The following is a 20,704-nucleotide window of genomic DNA, read 5'->3' on the forward strand; positions in this document are numbered from 1 at the left end:
CAGTGTTTTCAGTTATTAAAGTTACTACTTAGCAGATAAAAAGAGAACAACATATACTGGACTTCCAGGAACAACTTCAGTATTAGAAAGCAAGACTCACTCCTGTTTGCCCCTCTAGTTTAAAACCATCAATTTTAATCTGAAAGGGAAACTATTTTCAAATACCCTTAGTAACAAGTATACATTAAACCAGGGACAAAAAAAAAAAGGAACAGAGCTCTAATTTTTTTTTTTTTTTTTTTTTTTTTTTTTTTTTTTTTTTTTTTTTTTTTTTGCGGTATGCGGGCCTCTCACTGTTGTGGCCTCTCCCGTTGCGGAGCACAGGCTCCGGATGCGCAGGCCTAGCGGCCATGGCTCACGGACTTAGCTGCTCCGCGGCATGTGGGATCTTCCCGGACCAGGGCACGAACCCGTGTCTCCTGTATCGGCAGGCGGATTCTCAACCACTGCGCCACCAGGGAAGCCCCAGAGCTCTAATTTTGAGCGATGTGTTATCACAGCTAACTTTGCAGTCATTGTCCCCAAATGCTTTCAATGTACTAATGCATTCAATCTCTTCATAAGCTTATCAGTACATACTATTATTATTATGAGGAAACTGAGGCTTAAAGTTAAGTAGTTTATTCAAGGCCACATAACTAGAAAGGAGTGAAGCTGTGATACAAACACAGGAAGTCTGATTCCAAAGTGTGAATTCTTTACTATGTTAGTGGTTCTTGCCCCGATTCATTGATCTCTTTTTGTAATACATACTTCTGAGGCCCCTTTTACAATCTTACCATGAAAATCAGATAATATTACCTACTCATAAAAAATTAATATAATGCTTTAATTGTAACATGAAAGATAAAAAGAATTTATAAAATGTGTATTTACTATAAAAATAATTTTAAATTATGATTTTAATTAGAAAATTTCAGGCAGAACTACACTGCCAATAACAACAAAAATGCCTAGAAATTTCCAAAATGTTTGTGAGGGTAGAATTGTCCTAATGGAGAGAATCCCTGCACTACTGTATACTTTCTGCTGTCTTAGAGATTCTGTCAGAGTTGCATTCTTTCACTTTTTTCCTTTCAATACACGTCGAGATCCTTCCTCACCTTTACAAACAAAACATAATTACAAAATTTGTACAGCCTCATTTCTTAAAATGGGCCTCATTTCTTAAAAACTAAAAATTCAGGAAGAACACAGAGCATCGTTTTATTCTGGCAAAGAAATTAGTGTCAATTAAATCTAGTTCCAACCACCACTTATCTGTCCAACTAATTTCTTACCGCTTATTTTAAATTCAATGGCAGATTATATACTCTTACCTTTTAAAGCTCTAAAGCTTTCCTCATTCAGCAACTAAAGTTAATTATGGGAAAATCACACTTTCAGAAATAGTTTTAGAATTTGTTATACAATTAAATCAATACCTCACACTGCCCAGTTTACAGTTAGATATAATTCCCCTCCATCCACCCACGTGATCATGGAAAAATAAAAGAGGAAGCCAAACCAAGTCCCTTTCAAGCGCAGACCTGTTCTCTGGGATGCAGGCAGCTCGCCGGCAGCAGGCAGTGTACCTGTTGCTCCAGGAGGCAGCGCATAAGCTGAAGATGATGGTGGAGCTCCTGGTCCGCCATGCTGGAAGGAGGCTCCAGAGGAAGGGGGAGGAGGGAAAGAGGCAGTGGGGCTGGAGGTAGGTGGAGAGGCCTGGTGCTGTGCTGTGTACAGCTGAGACTGCCCAGAATAGGAAGAAGCAGAAGATATGTATGGGGTGTTAGGGTAAGCATTTGAAGCAGAAGGAGCAATAGGCTGCTGAGGTCGATACACTGCTGACCCCCCTGCTGCGAAGGAATACTGCTGGGCTGGTTGATAAGCTACACCAAGGAGAAGAAACAGAAATTTTAATTAGTTAAAAATTTATTCAGACAGCAACAGAAAACCAAAGTTATCTCATTCTATGGAAATTATTTTCAATTCTTCTAATAATAAGGTACAACCAAACATTACCCACTTAAAACAGGTTATGCTTTTGATAGTCTGGATGCCCCTAACTATACCAAAAGTCACTGGATCCAGTCTTTGAACCCTGCCATCTCCAGACTGCTGCTGGCTATGAAAATCTTTGAGTCATCAGACCCAAGGACCAGAAGACTGACCCTTTTCTGAGACATCCCGTTCCTGTGAAGACTGCAGTGACACCTACTAGCCATCAGATGGAGCCCTGCAGGAATTACACACCCAAAGCAATTCCCTTTACAGTAAAAGTTAAGGGAGCTTGGTGGCAGCTCAAGACCTCTTCCACCATAACAACTGTAGGGGGAGCACTATTGTTATAAATCAGATACCTTCTCCAACATCTAGTAAAATCATCAGCTACTCAAATTCTGGGTTTGAGCACAGTTCCAGATTAATAAGCAACTCTGTATGATCCCCGACAAGACAATTATTATATTTCTTACACTGTACAAAGTTGGTTAGTAAGCAATCAGACAGCCAACTAATGTTTTAATGCAAAGACCTGAACCAAGACACCATTACCTTTTGTGTGACCATGGGCAGAATATGAACCTCTGCAGAGGGAATCTAACAGAACTGTGCTCATTCTACTCTGAAGACAGCACTTTCACGCTGAGCACTGAGTGAAAAGCTGTATCAAATCTGTACTCATGTTAAGTAAGAACACCCATCTTATGAGCACAGAACATGTTCATTAAGATTAGTTCTTGCTAGGTAACATCCTCGTTTTATAGTACTTTTTCAGTCATATAATTGTCCACTTTGAGATTTGCATTGTTGCTTTAAAATTTTAAAACAGAGGTGATGTTTTACTTTGCAAGTGTAAATAGTTTCTTAAAAAAAGAAAGCCAATATGGGAAAGGGCATTATTATACATTTGTCAAAATTCAGAGAGTGTCTGACGCCAAGAGGGAACCCTAAGATAAACTACTCCGGGCGAAAATGGTGAGTCAGTGTAGGCTCACTGATTGTAACAAATGGACCACCGTGGTGCACGATGTCTGTGGTGGGGAGGCTGTGCACGGAAGCAGGAGGTATACCGAGACTTCCTGTACTTTCCACTCAATTTTGCTGTGAGCCTAAAACTGCTCTAAAAAGCAGTCTGTTTCCTAAAAAAATTAAATAAATGGCAGACGACAACAAATGTCCCTTGGAACCAATTTTCCAAAAATGGTTTGCATCATCTTGCCTAAAGGAAAAGAATATGTATCAAATAATTTCTAAAATTCTATTTTTTTATACCAAAATCATGGGACAATTGACCTCTTTAACAGGCTCAGGAATAAGAGCCAACTGTTCTGAATGGACTGACACAGGAGCTGTTTCCTAGCATGTTGATTCAGGATGCCTCCCAGGGAAACCATGCTTCACTATAGCAAGGACTCAAGTCCTACACAGAATGGTTCTTTCTTTACTTGTTAAAACTGATTTGATCATGGCTTTGGCGCTTCAAAGTAAACAGTTACTACACTAGATAAGACAAGACATGCTGCTGTGACAGGACTTCAGGGTCACACTACTTACGCTGTGGCTGTGGATAAGGTGGTACCTGGGTGTGCATATGACCGGAAGATGTGGGAAGCTGAGCTGTGGCAACATTTGGATTAACATTCCCATGCATTATGAAGCCTGAAGGTGGAGGATTTTCTCCCTAGGAAATGAGAATATGGTAAAAAGGAGGATTACATTTGGAACAAAGAATCTTACCAGATGGATTTATAATCTTTGAAATGGAATTAAAAAAAAAAAAAAAAACCTTTGTGTAAAAAATTGCATTTCGTGCATACTATCTTCTTCAAGACACATTTTCTGAGCAACACATTTTGTGTGATTTAAAGATTAGACAGGTCCAAAGTAATAATAACAGTGAATGGCAAGAGATGCTAACAGCCTCATAAAATAGGATCTATGATATTTATAGTAAGTCGCTAGGATTTTCCAACTCTACTGAAGTCCATCCACAACTAATGCTTCGGAAATATTAAGTATAAATGCCACATGGAGATATTTTCTTCTCTACGATGCTAAAATAAAAAGAAGAAGAAGAAGAGGAGGAAGAAGAAGAAGAAAGGAAAAAATATTCAGTGAAGTCAGATTTAAACCATTGATAGAAACTTGATGTTTTTCTAGTTCAAGTCAGTTTAGAACTGCAAAAGAAGAGGAGAGTGATAATAAATTAATTGTGCTAAAAACTGCTTCTTGCATCCTAAAAGCACTAAAATGCAATAAGCAGATAGACAGATGGGGGGAGGGGAACTTAAGGGAGGTGGGTAGAGAATATATAACTATATATTTAGGTGAGCAGAATTCTGCTCAAAGAGGAATAATGAAGGATATACCTGTGTATCAGAGGGAGAGGCTGCAGGTGGATGGCTGGGAAGGGCGGTAGGAGTTTTGTTACTCCAGGTAGTGACAGTGGGGGCAATTCTAACCTGAATCGAACAAAGAAATACCAATCACAGAACATAAAACATGAAAATGTTAAAAGAAGAAAAAAAAAAAACCCAACAGGCATTAATAGCCAGATGCAAAGCAAAAAATAAGAGCAGCAAGATAGCATACATTGGCCAGGCAATTGCTTTCAAGGTAGCTAGGACTCCAAAAGAAAAAAACACCTTTCATAACAGAACAGGGGAAGGGAGGTAGTAGAAAAATCAATATGAAAACTAAATCAAAGCAGAAAGAACAATGCCATTCAAGTGTCAAGAGTAAGTGGGAAAAAGTAAGTTCTGTAAGTAGGGAAGGAAAGAAGACATTCTGAAAAAAAAAAAAAAGGTAATTGAGTAAAAAAGTGATTTTTGAAGCACTAATTGTATTCATGCTACTATTAGATCTGTAAACATATAGCTGTAAGCTCCCTTTTCCGGATTTCATTAGAGCCACAAAAATTATGTTAGTTCCATATGAGGCTTAGAATCATACAATCAGAGCATATTAAAGATCATCCAATCTAATCCCCACCCTTTACCACTGAGAAAACCAAGGCCCAGAGAAATGAAGGGGCTGGCTGAAGTCCATACAACTTGTTGATGATGGAGCTAGGACTGATTCTAGGCTTCCTGATTCCCAGGCCAGTGTTTGCTACACTACACCATGTTGCTTACCCTGGGGTCCAGAGGTTTTGAAAAAAATTTTTTAAGCCGTCAGAATATTTTTGTCAAGTAAATCTTTGTAGGAGAAACTCTATCATATAAACAATTAATAGCAAAGATGTGCTGGTCATAGTAGGAGAACTCCTACTCAGTTGGCTTCCCTTTCAGAAATCACTTTACTCCTGACTATAAGTATGCCTTTAAAACCACAAGCCACTGTCCTCATTCAACATATCATAAGCTTTAATCAAAAAAATCACTGTGTAATTTATGACTGAATTCATTTTCCTTTTCTTAAAGTATGAGACTGCTAAGTCACAGTAAAATAAAAGTCTTTCAAGGTTTTTACATTTTCCCAGAAAGATAGATTAAACCCAAGGACATGAGTAAATATTCTCTTCTCCCAATGTAGAGAACGCCTTACTTCAGTGCCCTGACACAGTGAGGTCAAACTCAAGGTGCTTAGCTTAGGAGTAACCATTAACTAGCCATGCTGACAAATTCAAGCTCTGTCTTAAAACTCGGGTTAGTCGCTAGACTTCTCCACCTCTCAGTTTCCCAGCCATCACCTGATTTGCCCTATCTATGTCATAGACTTTCTAAGTCTAGCAACAAGAGTGGGGAATTTAGTTTTGTTTACCAATATACCCTCAACAGGGAGAATAAAGACAGGCCATTAAATTCATATTTGTCAAATGAACAAAAAAACAAAACAGAGTGTAGTATAGTTATAACTATATTCAGATGTAATCTATCCTGATTAAGTAGCAATCAAAAGCATAAAAGACAAAAGAGCATGAATTTTTTTTTTTTTTAGTTTTTCTTGGTTTTATGCTTACTTTTGCTACAAAATATAAAAATTCTATCAGCAATTTGTTCTATTTTAAAATGGGCAGAGGGGCTTCCCTGGTGGCGCAGTGGTTGGGAATCCGCCTGCCAGTGCAGGGGACACTGGTTCAAGCCCTGGTCCGGAAGAATCCCGTGTGCTGCGGAGTGGCTGAGCCTGTGCACCACGGCTGCTGAGCCCGCGCGCCTGGAGCCCCTGCTCTGCGTTGGGAGAGGCTACCACAGTGAGAAGCCCAGGCACCACAGCAAGGAGCCCAGGCACCACAGCGAGGAATGGCCCCCGCTCGCTGCAACTAGAGAAAGCCTGCACGCAGCGGCAAAGACCCAATGCAGCCATAAATAAATAAATAAATTTAAAAAAATTAATTAATTAATTAAAAAGAGAGACTGCCATCGAGGTGGTTTCATCTCAAAAATAAATAAATAAATAAATAAAATGGGCAGAGTACCTACTAACTTTGTTATCAATCAAGACCATTTATTACTTACGAAAATATACTTTTTATTTAAGAACATGAAGGTTATCTGCTGGTCTGGAAATATAAGTTTCTACATGAAATAGTAAAAGACAATAAGAGGTCACATTTTATGCCACTAACCATTTGGCAATTTTAATTTAATAAATAAATTAGTTAATTAATAAAAATTATTTAATCATCTTTACATTCCCCATGACCTACAACTTCATATACCTTTGGTTACTCACTTTTCTCTAATATAAAGTTGTCCAAAAAAATGTTTGTATTCTGGAAACTCTTTACTGTGCTGATACAGAAGACATAGTAAAACCACACTAATGACTCAGAAAATAATACTTTAAAAAGAGATTATTTTCTAAAAACGTTTAAAAAAATTGACCAAATTACCCACAAAATTGTTCCCACTACTTTACTCACAGTTTGTTAGATGAATCAAATTGTAAAAATTTCAAGAACAGATGTACATGTGTAATTTAAGTTTGAGCGATGGAGAAATAAGAAGAAATCTCCCCAGAGAGCTTAAACTAATTTTACCTACTTTGTAAATTATAAGGGATAATTTTTAAAAACATCATAAGTGCTACTTTCAAGAACAGAAAAACTATAACCATTAAAATAATACATTGTCTAGTTTTATCACTGGTCTCTTACTCAAGAAACTAAAATCACCAATTTGAAATACATAAATGTTCCTACTTAATCTGGACCATATCACTCACATGGGGATAATATTGTTGAGCTGGAACTCTTGGCATCTGTGTGTGGCCAGCAACTGGTCCAGGCCTGCCCTTGGGCAACTGCTGCCTCTCATAAGGAATTTTAGGTGACTCCTGTTGTCCTGGTGCTGGATTTCCTTGTGCTCTACAAAGTCTGTCACGAAGCTGCACAATATTTGGCTATAAGAAGCAATGGAAGAAAGCAAAGCAAATTGTTAAGAGTTCACCCAACTATATATGTGACAGCATGTTGATCTTCTTAAAGTAAGCTTGATCATTCACATGATTTTTGTTCATATGCTGTGTATTATGCAATAACCCTGGCACATTAGGGTCTGACATCATGGTTTCTAATACTCAAGATTGACACCAAAGGTCCATTATATACAGTGTACCTTGTAATTTGACTGAGGCAGGGATTTGAATCATGCCTACCACATGGTAGTATGCAAGATCAATGTCACTTATCATCACTGTTCTTTTGTTGTTTCTCTTGCAGTTGAGTAATGCTCACAAATCACAAAAGCAGCTGAAGAGATACAACTTTGTTTCTCTGCAGGGAAAAAAAGGCTCCAAAAGAGAATCAATTGCTAAAGATGGTGATGGAAGAAAATGGTGATCTATGAAAGACATGAAAATTAATAAAAAAAGAGATGCTTGAAACAAATTAAAAGAGTAAGATGTCAAACTCAGGGGAGCTCACACAGATCTATAATTATATAGATCCATAGTAAGTATGAGTTTACCATATACATGTTCTAGTTATTAACAAACAACAAAAAAGCAATATGTTAAAATGTTTCAGCAAGAATTCATTTAATATCTATAAAAATTATACATTTCTATAAATTCATTAAAGGTTTAAACACATCATTTAAATTTTGTAGGTATACTTAGGTAAACCTGCCTTTTATGGAGGGGAACTATATACTATAATGATATTACAAGGTCTCAGGAAATATTCCCCAGAAAATACTAAGGGTATCCTGAGATACATAGGAGGAAGTAACGTCAAAATTACAAGTTTTGTATAAAGAATGTTCTTTAAAAGTCCAAAGAAAAGCATGAAGAATAATGTATAGAAAATGTATGTGATTATAAACAGTATTAAAAATAAAGAGTTTAATTCTCAGGCTAGAAGGTCTAAAGGTCTTAGAGTAAGTTAGTCTTAAGATAAAGGGTCTTATACCTCAATATAATAATAATACCTTATTAAGTAAAAAATCCTATAAAACTATTATACCAAAGTCATTATAAAGGTAAAGACTTTGTTTCTATTCTACTTAATATTCTCATTAACAATTTAGAAAGACTTGAGCTGGATCCTACATGTAAGTGTATATAAAACCAACTAGAGGGTCATACCTCCACAGTCCTGGAACACAGATATAAGTATTTTTACTCAATGAAATTACTCAATGCAATTTATTGACAATTCCCTAGAACAGACAAAATACTGAAAACAATTAACTAAAAAATTTCGTCAAAAACAGAATAAAAGGGCTTCCCTGGTGGCGCAGTGGTTGGGAGTCCGCCTGCCGGTGCAGGGGACGCGGGTTTGTGCCCCGGTCTGGGAGGATCCCACATGCCGCGGAGCGGCTGGGCGCGTGAGCCATGGCCGTTGAGCCTGTGCGTCCGGAGCCTGCGCTCCGCAACGGGAGAGGCCACAACAGTGAGAGGCCCGCGTACCACCAAAAAAAAAAACAAAACAAAAAAAAAAACAGAATAAAGTTTAGAACAAGAAGTACAGAACCAAGAAAAGGCTCCAAATTAAGCTCTAGCAGATACACAGTGCAGACAGAAATATCCTACTTGTGGAAAATCTTCCTCACTCCCCACCCCAGCTTCCACCCATGCTGCATTATGGGGTTCAGATTTCCCTCTTCTGTGCTCCCACTAACTCTCTCACTGTCCTTATCACTTTGGAATCCCATGTATACTTCTGTTGTCATTTTGAGTTTGGAAACTCCCTCAGGGAAAGGATCTTGGCAATCCTATTCATCACTACATATTCAGTCACTTATTGAATTGAAACAAGTATCATGAAAAAGCCCAAGTTTTGGGCTTCCCTGGTGGCACAGTGGTTGAGAGTCCGTCTGCCGATGCAAGGGACACAGGTTCGTGCCCCGGTGCGGGAAGACCCCACATGCCGCGGGGCAGCTGGGCCCGTGAGCCATGGCCGCTGAGCCTGCGCGTCCGGAGCCTGTGCTCCGCAACGGGAGGGGCCGCGACAGTGAAAGGCCCACGTACAGCAAAAAAAAAAAAAAAAAAAAAGCCCAAGTTTTATTGCACACCAAATAAGGACACTAAATTAGGAATGTGATGTAGTTCTCTCTGCTTTGAATACTTTAAAAATATACTCACCCACAGACAGCATCAGACTGAAATGGCATATAGAATGAATGACTTTGTTAACACCTGGGGTGTCATTTGTAAGAATTTTAAAATCACGACCCCAATTTGTTTGATTAAGTATTAACATTTATATCTTTGAAGATACCTACAAAGAGTCTTGTGCACAGAATCAGCATTTGGCTTAGGAAACAAAAAGCTGGCCCTTTTCCTACTTATTTTCCTCAAATACTAAGCCCTTCAGTATAAACGGAAGAGCATTCTATCTCTCTGACACAGCCTGGGTACACCTGAAATTACCCCTGAAGATGTGTCAATAATATTCACCTATTAGGTGACAGAAATTCAACTGCTCCAAATCATTCCACCTACTAGTACATTTATGTTTCATACTGAGTGCTATCTACTGAACTCACCTTACTCACACATTCAAAGAAGAAAAATGGGCAGTTCTAATTACCTGGCTGGTGTTATCAGGAAGAAAAGCCAGGGCTGCAGCAATACTGCCCTGGGCTGCCAACAAATTGGCATACTGACTCATCTTCTCAGCCAAAAGAACTCCTACAGTATTAGTGTCCATGGCTTGGGTGAGTTGTACAGCTTTTCGCAGGATGACAACTTTCTCAATCAGATCCTAAGTGAGAAAAAAAAAGGAGAGTGAAGGAGAAATAGACAATGATACCAAGATGTGTACTGAGAGGAAGCAGGAAAAGATAAGGAGTTACTAAGATTTTCAAAGCCTACCAAAAGTACGGTACCTATTATCACCAACATTAAGAAGGTCTGCAAGAGTTGGCCACCATTTAGGTAACTGAAAAAGCGAGGAGGAAGGTCTCCTACTCATGGTAACGGCATAGGTTACCAGCTTCTCCTAAACATCCTTAAATTGCCAGAGACTTGTCTCCTGAGCTAAAACAGGCAAATATCCAAAGTGAAAGTGACAGGCTGATGTCTGAAGGCAGAAACTGGGTTCCAGCATGTATACGAGGAAATATTATACTATTATACTATATATACTATAAAAATAGTACTACTAAGCCTCCAAACAGGCTTAGCATTTCAACCCGAAGTTTCTCATAGTGCTCTTCAATACCTATTCTTTCAACACTAGAGAGCTATGCTTCAGGTATAAAGTACAATATCCCATCTGCCCTTCATAAGTACACCAATCCAGAAGTGTGAAAACAAGTGTGTTTTCTCTCAGAAGCACTTAGAAGGAAAAACCTTGATTCCTACAAGACTTTCGGTTTCAACAGTGATCTTTAAAGCAACAAGCATACTGAGAAAAATCTCTCTGCAGAGACAAAAAGAAACATTAGACTGAAATTTCTTGAGACTCTGCTGACTAAATGCTTAGGAATAAAAAAATCTAAACATATAGTTACTCAGCGCCAGAGAATAGTCCCCACGTTTTTCACTTCCTCTCTTGCCCATGTATTAGTGTTACATGGGATTCCATTTACCTCTTACTTTCATTTTCCCCGAACCATGAAGACTGCCCATTGGTAGTGGGGATCCCTCCCATTCCTTACCCCACACCGTTTCTTTGCCCAAGGCACACAGGATCACTGGAGGCAGAGAAAGGAGCAGGAGGAAAAGAGGTAAACTCTATGGCTGTTTTCAAGCTCTTGCCACCTACTTCCCTCAGTAACTACCATATCACAACTTGGTTCTCACAAACAGTTGCATTCCCATTTTACCATCCCATCATCTCAAACTCTGCCTCTCCAGATATAGCAATTAAAACACATAATTATCCAGCAAAAGAGCTTCTAAAACATAATTAAGTAGGGTGAAAGCAATGAACTTCTGGAACAAATCAACCTCTAGAATATAAATAGGGTGAAAGACAGTACTAGAAAGGAAGAACCTTTTGTTTCAAAGATACTAACCTGAAGGGACAAAGGACTGCTTCCATCTTGAGCTTTAGTCCAACATGCAACTAGTTTCTCTACATTCCCTGCACAAATATAGCAGAGACAAGCCTGAGTCTGCAGGAGGCTATCACCTTCACTTTCAAGCCTGGTTCCCAAAAGATCTATAGATCAAGAGGAAAACAAATAAGATTATACACAAGGCAATCTGTGTATGAGGTCATGAGCAGCCCAATAATATTTTCAGAGGTATGGATCAAACTTCATAACCAATGAGTAGCAGGCAGAAATAAAAGCACTGTCATGTAAATGTTCAGTAAATATTTATTTGTTAAATGAGTCGAAAATGAGTGACACATTTTATATAATAAACAATTTCACAAGATTCTGTACCTAGCTGTAGAATGGATTTATATTTATTATATTAGAAAAAATTAAAAGTGGGAAAAATATTTGAACAGAAATATCCTAATGAACATTTAACTGCATTTCATCATGTCAGGTGCTTTTGTAAACAGTGGACTAAAATATGGCACATTTGGAATAAACATCAATGATAGCTAGACTACTCTAAATTATTTATGATAGAAAGTTAATATCTTGTAAGTTTTACATTCTCATAAAACTTTCAAGGTTGTTCATTTTTATACTAGCAGCCTAAAACTTCTGTTCTTGTATATAATGAATACTATTCCTTAGTCATCACTTCAGTCATGGCCTTTAATGGTAATTTCTACTCAAATGTTATAATTATTAATTTTATCAAGCTAACATTTATTAAGTGAGAGCTGATTATGTGCCACTTTACATATGAATAGACTAAGACTTAGAAATTAATTTTTCCTAGGTCACAGAGCTAGTTAGTGGCAGAAGCAAGAGTCTCAGTTTGGTCTGTCTGAAACCAAAATCATTAAATAATACTGTTTTTAAAAATGACTAGTAGGTATGGAGAAGCAATGTAGTTAATAATAACAACTGAGAAAAGCATTCAAATGAGAACTTCGTTTTCTTATCTGTTATTAGTAGGTTTACAAAAATTTCTAAATCTGCCATTAATTTTATTTACAATATACCATGCCATATACGTAATATAAATATAGAGCTCATTTTCTTACCACAAAGGGCAGAAAATTCATCTGGTTTAGCATAAGTCAATACTGCCGCTAAAGCCTCTCTCCAATTTTTAAGATCACAAGACTCGACAATCTCTTTCCAGTTCTTCATCACTACTGCAGTAATTAGCTTAGGAAAGGAAAACAAAAGGAGAATTAAAAGCTTTTGGTATATTGATAAAAATTAACTCTGGCTAATCAATCAATCTTTCAGAACTACTACTCACAGTATTTCATGAAGAATAAAGTAGCAGCAAAGCAAAGTATATCCTTAAACCAACTGACAAAAAAGATATTTTCCTCAACAACAAAATCACACTAACATGGTTCATAACATGCTGAGAAGGAGAACTATAGTGTGTTACCAAAACATTTAACAGGAGGACATGACTTAGTCTGATGGATCAGGAAAAGCTTCCTGAGCATACAGACATTTAAGATATGAAGTCAGAATTAATTTCATCGAGAAGGAGAAAACACTGCCGACCAACATAACACTACGGGCAAAGTCCTGGGAGAGAAAGGCACATGAAGTGTGTAAGGAACTGAAAGGTAGCCAGTGTGGCTAAACGATAACAGGGGAGGGAGTGACACAAGACAAGGCTGGGGACATTGACAGCAACCAAAGCTGCTGGGACTGAACACTGGGACAACTTTCATGGAAAGAAATTTAATATCATCAAGCAGGGGCTTAAAAATGTACAGACCCTCTGCACCAGAAATTCTGTTCCTAGGACTACAGCCTCATTAAACAATTAAAAATTCGCACACAAATCTTTAGGCACAACAAGGATGTTTACTGCTATCTTAACTACATTAGGAAAATATTAGAAACTACCTAAACATCCCCAAATAAGGGAAATAATAAATCCCTACTATAGAATATTATAGAGCAATTTAAAAATTTTTATAAGAATCTTTAAATGATACAGGAAAATGATTACAATGTAAGTGACAATATTTATACATAAAACCACACACATATATACATGTATAATTGATTCTGTTTTTTAAAATTCTACAAATACATAGAAAGAGATACAAAAGGATATGTACCAATCTGATGGAAGAATTAGGGGGTATTAAAATTATTATCTTTAACATTTTCTATGTTCTAACTTTTCTACAATAAAAATATCAAAAGTATTTTTCATTTAAAATATTATATATGTAAACAACAAAAACTGGGATAATCATGTCAAGCTATCAACAATAACTATTTCTGGATCAAGGAATTACGGGTGGGTTTTTTTGTTCTTTATTGTTTTTTGACTCTCAATTATCTATAATATGAGTGCTTTGCTTTTATAAACAAATGCTACTGTTTGTTTATTTTTAAAATAACATACCCTGGTAATTTTGCTTTGGGATTTTGCAAAGTACTTTTTCTGGGTTCGAGCCAAGAGTTCTTGTCCACCTGCTATGGCCAATATAATGGCATCAGCCATGCGGTTATCATGTAAACAAAGGTCAACAGCACTCTCAAAGTTACCCGTCAGCAAAGCCTGAGTAATTAAACCATCAATATCTGCAATAAAGAAATAACACACCCAAGTTAAATAAAGTTTTTTGTTACAAGAAAAAAACACTACACCTATGAATTTTATATACACACAAAACAGAGAACACAATGCTGATTTCTGAATATTACTGGTGGATTAATTTCTAACACAAACTGTTGTTGATATCTATGGAAATATACTGAGATATATATAAGTAAAATCAGGTAAAATAACATATTTTCCAGATTGCCTAAAATGTAATAATAAAGATCATTTACAGTTTCTATCACACAGGTTTCAGATCATACCATCATTTTTAAGGTAGTGATTACATGTACTAAATGATAACTGAGTTCTTTTCAACTCTCTACCACCTGTGACAAAACGTTTCTAACTTAAACTCAGGGACTATTTGCTTTCAAATGGTTAAAAAAAATTAGAAATCAAAACCAACAGATTCTTACCCCCACTGATGGAGATGTTAAATGTTCCTCCAGCTGATGGTAGAAATTCAGCTTCTTGTTTTTCCTCTTTAATGCGCTGAGGAGATGAAAAGGGCAGCAATTTAGCCAGATGAAACTGGAATAATTTACCAGCAAAACAAAATTTAAATATGATTATTCACTTACTGACTAGATGACATACCAAATTATTCCAGAAAATTTCTCAGATCCAAGTTTAAACGAAGATCTATGACTTCCCTAAGTATTAACTCTCATTATACAATCATAAATAAAATCCAAAGTCCTCAGAAATAATGTTAAACAAATTTAAGTGTACATATCCATATTGGGAGCTCAGAAGATACTGAAGCTGAAGAATTTTTGTTTTCTTAGATACCTCAACTAACAGTAGCTTGAAACACATAAAATGTTTTATTTATTTTTAAATATTTATTTATTTGGCAGCACCAGGTCTTAGTTGAGGCTCACAGGATCTTCGTTACTGCATGAGGGATCTTTAGTTGAGGCATGCGAACTCTTAGCTGCAGCATGTGGGATCTAGTTCCCTGACCAGGGATTGAACCCAGGCCCCCTGCAATGGGAGCACAGAGTCTTAGCCACTGGACCACCAGGGAAGTCCCACAAAATGTTTTAAATTATACTATATTTAGATCTTTTTTTTTTTTACATTTTTGTAATTTAGACCTTAAAACAACCTTGCTTTAACACATCTAAAAATTCTGTCTAACAGGTATAGTTATAAGAGTCTTTCGGTTTTAACTGACTCAGTCGTGAAAAAAAGAAAACCACCTGGTGTCCTTATATAAATGCAATATAAACAGATTATTTAAAAATATACTGAAATTCAATTAGAGATTTTGTGTTCTCTTAAATTAGTCATACCTGGAACAGCAGGTTGGTCTGGGAAAAATATATACAGTTCTGTTATAAATTTCTGAAACTACTTGTAAGACTGAGTAAAAATTCAATATTTTCTTTCTTTAGAAGAAAAGAAATATAATGGAGGCAAACTGCTGGCAAATACTTTAAATGCTTTCTCTTCTATGCATAAAAATTCAAAAGAAGACAAAAAATAAAATGTATCAGAGATTATAAAGAAATTAAAAGAAAAAAAACACATCTGTCTTACATGAGATAAAATATCTATCTTCTGTGCTCGTGTTACCTACACATCTGAATGTTAGTGCCTAAAATTCAAAGTCAGGAGCATTTTTGAATTGGGTAATTTTAGTGTAGAACACAGCAGAGCATCATCTGTTAATAATGTTTAATTAGTTAATACTACTACAGGAGAATAACTATAACCTTAATTCTCTCTCCAACAAAAGATAAGCATTTTAGAATTTAAAAACTGAAAGTAAAAAATGGTAAAACTTGTTATTCATACTGGGGAATAAATAAGATACTGATCTGATTATATTCACTAACAAACTTACCAAAAAAATCTTTTCTTTAAACAATTTTTCAAATTTGCTTTCAAAAAGCAACTAATAAACTTTTATATATGGACTTCTGAAATATACATAAAGTGAAAAAATACACAACTTATGTGCTGGGTATCTTTCATGTGTAAGGTACTATGTTTTATTTTACATAATAATAGCATCATCAAGATAAAGGGGAAGATATTACCACCTTACACAACATTTTTTCAAATATTCTGAAAGCACACATTGATGACTACTATTTTGTTAAATATATATTTACCTATTAATTCACGAGTGTATTTACAAATGGCCCTCTCTGATAATACATAGTTAGTCCAGTTGTATATAAATGAAAGTTCATTTCTTTAATGTATCCTACAATTCTGTCTATGTATTCCCAAAATTAGTTCAAATTTTCAGCAAGGTTTACCCATATCCTGTATTCCTGGGTTAAATAAATGCTAGAAGATCCACTTCTAAGGAAAGTATTTTTAATAATCATCTTGTAATAGTCTGTTTACTGAGGAATTATAACTTAGTAAAAGGTTGTAAGAAACTTTATATAGTCAGAATATCCCCATATCACAAAGAACAACGAAAAAGTCAAATATGAGATGAGAAACAAGAACTTGTTGATTAATTTTCTAAGATGAAATATAGTTAGAAAGCAAGAAAAGTAAATTATAGAATTATATATTAGTGGCTTAAAAACACCCAGAAAATTAAAAGGAAAAATATTAATGATACAACTCTGTGTTCAAGGACTCTTTTTACCTAGTTATAAAAATTGTCACTACAACTCAGGATGCATTTATAGTGAATCAGGACAATCAGATTATTTAGTGAAATATTCTTTACTTGGACTCAAAGTTCAAAATTAATTCAGAAGCTTATGCCACTGATAGTGAGTTGTAAATATTAATGTGTCAAGAAAAAACATTAACTTTACATGCAATGCAACGTGGATTTCTGAATAAAGTATCTTTTCAATTTGGCATCCTGATAATGCATCTGACCAAACTAAGTCAATCTCACATCAGCTGTTAATTTTAAACTGTATAATCCAGAAGCTAGGTCAGAGAACTAAAAATTTTAGAGATGACACTTCTATCAAATTAGTAAACAGACTTCTACCTTAAACATCTCTAAGAAAACTCCAGCTTTATTTTGGAACAAGTAGTCAAGAAAATTTTCCATATTTCAATGTGAGATGAACAAATATCACATATTTTCCCAATGTACTTAAAAATGAGAAAAGTAAGTACCTCTCCCAAGAGCTGCTCTTCAGCAGCAGGGCTCTCCTCCCCATCACTCTGTGCTACTTGGTCAGAGTCTTTAAGGGCCTTTGGTACACAAAACAATGACAAAGGAAATTGAAGAATGTAGCATTAAAAGGTTATTAGTGAACAAGGAAGACAAAAGACCCAACCAACAACATTCAGAGCTAGTTTAATCATAAGCAACACTAAGTAAATTTATTTGAGGAACATCATTAGAGGAAAAGCAGAGAGCCATTAATGCTAAGACCTAACACTTCTTTCCTGCCAAATGTCCCTCAGCAACAAAGAGATTAACCTTAAGTACCTGAGCAGTCAGTGATTTCATTTTACCTCTGTTGTGAAATTCAAACATAGGAATTTCTATTAGCTATAACCAGCTCTACTAGCTATAACTTATGCTATTTTAAAATGAGAATTATTCATGTATTAAAATGCCTACAATAAGCATTTGTTTTTAAACTGTAAAGCAATAAAACAAATTTCCTAAATTATACTTTCTTCTTTATAACCTAAACCAAAATTTTAGAAGGCAGCTATTTTTAAAGGCCTCCTCTTACCACATCAGGTCCATCCACTTTGTTCAAGGCCAAAGCAATCTGAAATAAAGACAACAACTCACTATCAAACGGAATTCTATTTCAAGGCATATAGCAAATGTTCACCTCTTACTCCATTCTCATTGGCAAAAATCCAAAATTCAGATCAGGGGTAGCATGTTTAAGAAAAGAATAAATTTTTGCAGAACTGATTCTCAATGGTGCTAGTTTCAGTTACATGGATCTATTTTATTGCTCACACGTCATCTTACTCTGCTATTCAAATTGTAAAACTAACCTCAAAACAAGCATGTTTTCTTCTACTTTGTTTTAAATAAAATAACTATAATTTAAAAAAATATTTCTTCAGAGACTCACTATGGGAAGAACTGCCACTAGAAGTATTTTGACAATCAAATTTTATTTCCTCATTTTTTGCTATCAGGAGTGCAGTAAAACTTTCATATTAATCTCTTGCAAACCAAGTGACAGCATCAAGAAGTTTAGACTAATAATAAAGTTAAATATAAAAAATCTAAAGCAGTGAGCAAAGACAAATGGCCAGTAAGCAGCGGAGCTGTGATGTGAGCCCAGGTCTATCTGACATCAAAGGGGCACTAATCTTCAATGTGCTCAGCACTGATAGCCCAGAGCACACAGTATCCAACCTGTTCCGCATATGCAGTAACTCTGCAATGCTATAAAAAACCTCAGTCATTTTCAAAGAATGACAAAGAGTTAATACAAATTATACAAAGAATCCTAAATATATCCTTCAAGGTTTCCAAAGTCAGAGTGTTTTAACTGCTGTTTATATCAACATTGTGGAAGCCTCTCTGAGAAGAAAACTATAAAACTGGAATATGACCTCCTTTTTAAAAAAGTAATCTTTTTTTTTTTTTACATTAAAATGTTAAGCAAATCACTTGGGCTTTTTGTTTATTCAGGTTTAGTACAATAAAACACCCTTGTTCCAAAATATTTACTAGTTACTTGTGAGCTGGACCAATTTAATAAACCGTTTGGGAATTGTGGGTTGAAGGCATAAACAGCGGGGGTGCAAAATAGTACCCTCTTTTTCATCACTTAAGCTGTAGTGAATGCAGGGTGATCTCTTAAGTTTCCCTCTCTCTTTCCTCCAGGGCCGCTGGCTACACCTACTCTTAAAAAACCAAATGTCATTCCCAGTGTTTGAGGTTCACAGCCTCTTTTCTTTCAAGGCCCAATTCTCCCTGACACAGCTCTTTAAATCGAGTTTGAATTAAAGGTGGTTTTAGCAGCTTCTAAATTCAGGTACAATGAGGAGTTTCACCTTTAACAACGTGTATGCAAAACTTTGGCAACCAAGAATAAATTCTTTTTTTTTTTTAAACATCTTTATTTGAGTATAACTGTTTTACAATAGTGTGTTAGTTTCTCCTTTACAACAAAGTGAATCAGTTATACATATACATATGTTCCCATATCTCTTCCCTCTTGCATCACCCTCCCTCCCACCCTCCCTATCCCACCCCTCTAGGTGGTCACAAAGCACAGAGGTGAACTCCCTGTGCTATGCGGCAGCTTCCCACTAGCTATCTAATTTACATTTGGTAGTGTGTATATGTCCCTGCCACTCTCTCACATCGTCACCGCTTACCCTTCCCAAGAATAAATTCTTATTAAATGTTTACTGAATGATTTGAAACAATCTGTATAGAACTTTTTAAAAAATAAAAACTATACTACATAAATATTTTATTTGTCTTTAAACTTTGCCAAAAGTTTACCTTCTTTCCTAGGTCTTCTTTTCTATATCCTAGAAGTTCAAGGTATTTTCCACGAGAATCATCTTCAAAGTTTACCTTTAAAAAAAGACATATTCTTGAAACAAAGAATTGCATTTAAAGGCCTAATTTTTAATTAACTGCTCAAATTCCAAGCAGAATTATTAAAATTACCTAAAGTTTACTATATCAACCAGAAGGTTGTTTGTAAGAGAATCCAAAGAAGTTTTTTTAAAGAAGTTATTTTTTAAAATAGTAAGCCTACTAGTAATTAATTACCCAGGTTGAATAAAACTTACTTTTAAACTAATTTCTGTAAAAACAAAGTCATGTCCAAAGGTTACATGAATGGAAAACTCACATTATGTGAAACATATGATGTCCTAAAACTCTTTCTTAAAACTAATACTCACAAAATATAAAAATAAATTTAACCTTATTGCATTCAAGATTTCTTTTCTTTGGAAAACTCAGAATTGAGAAATATAGTCCCGTGGAGACAAAATGACAAACCGGAAAATTCTATTTATTATTCTACTGTCGTAAACGTAACTCAGTAAAAGGAATGAGAAATGCCTCCAACCTCTCTCCCCTATACCTATTCCCTTTCCCCATTGTCTTTAATTGGACCTACTACAAAAATTAAATACTCTGTGTTTTTATTATACTAAGCTCTATGTTCTAATTCTAAAATAGGTCTGCTGAATGTTATGTCTCTCTCACTTTAAAATAGCTATTATATTATTTTTTACTTATTAAAAAAGTATTTCATATTAGGCTTTTCAAAGCAGACAAGGAAGAACTCTTGACATAAAGTGTTACGTCATGTACTCTCCATATGGTTTAATTTCATCAGGAGATCCCCAGATCACATTCTCTCGATTGTTTCTTCAACAGGAAGACAGATTTAGAATACGATGGAAATAGCTGAATTTGCAGATAATGAAATAAAATTGCTTAACACCAACTATACCTTCAAAAAGGACCACACATTTTTTTCAAACTCAGTCTGAGAAGCATCAATCTTCTTCTGACAATAAGTGACAAATCCCTGTGACTGCACGACCTGCTGAAGTTGGTCTGACCGGCTAAGGAACTCCTCTTCTGTTATGACCTGACTGATGCACACGTGGTGTTGCTGCAGCTGCTGCTCAGCTCCCTGCTGAGGCTGTGTTCTGACACTCGCAAAGGTAACCAGTTTGCCTCCAAACTAGAACAGAACAAGTAACAAAATCAGTTCCAACA

General features: G+C 35.9%; 1 protein-coding gene across 30 annotated transcripts in view; it reads right to left on the bottom strand.

Annotated features, from left to right (window-relative positions):
- SEC31A (SEC31 homolog A, COPII coat complex component) overlaps positions 1-20,704 on the bottom strand; it is a 65,627-nt gene that overhangs the window by 17,212 nt on the left and 27,711 nt on the right. For 7 of the 30 annotated variants that reach the window (XM_067035932.1, XM_067035930.1, XM_067035945.1 and 4 more), the window contains exons 11-22: positions 20,433-20,669; positions 19,463-19,537; positions 17,715-17,753; positions 17,143-17,220; positions 14,451-14,526; positions 13,834-14,012; positions 12,488-12,614; positions 11,391-11,536; positions 9,959-10,132; positions 7,150-7,326; positions 3,538-3,664; positions 1,530-1,871 (exon numbers count right to left, since the gene is read on the bottom strand). In XM_067035932.1, coding sequence (XP_066892033.1) covers positions 1,530-1,871; positions 3,538-3,664; positions 7,150-7,326; positions 9,959-10,132; positions 11,391-11,536; positions 12,488-12,614; positions 13,834-14,012; positions 14,451-14,526; positions 17,143-17,220; positions 17,715-17,753; positions 19,463-19,537; positions 20,433-20,669 — 1,777 coding nt within the window. Of the gene's footprint in view, positions 1-1,529; positions 1,872-3,537; positions 3,665-4,352; positions 4,446-7,149; positions 7,327-9,958; positions 10,133-11,390; positions 11,537-12,487; positions 12,615-13,833; positions 14,013-14,450; positions 14,527-17,142; positions 17,221-17,714; positions 17,754-19,462; positions 19,538-20,432; positions 20,670-20,704 lie in introns of all 30 variants that reach the window. The other 23 variants (XM_067035938.1, XM_067035949.1, XM_067035934.1 and 20 more) reach the window with 6 other exon arrangements.

Source organism: Kogia breviceps, chromosome 6 (assembly GCF_026419965.1).
Source record: "Kogia breviceps isolate mKogBre1 chromosome 6, mKogBre1 haplotype 1, whole genome shotgun sequence".
NCBI classification, from domain to species: domain Eukaryota; kingdom Metazoa; phylum Chordata; class Mammalia; order Artiodactyla; family Physeteridae; genus Kogia; species Kogia breviceps.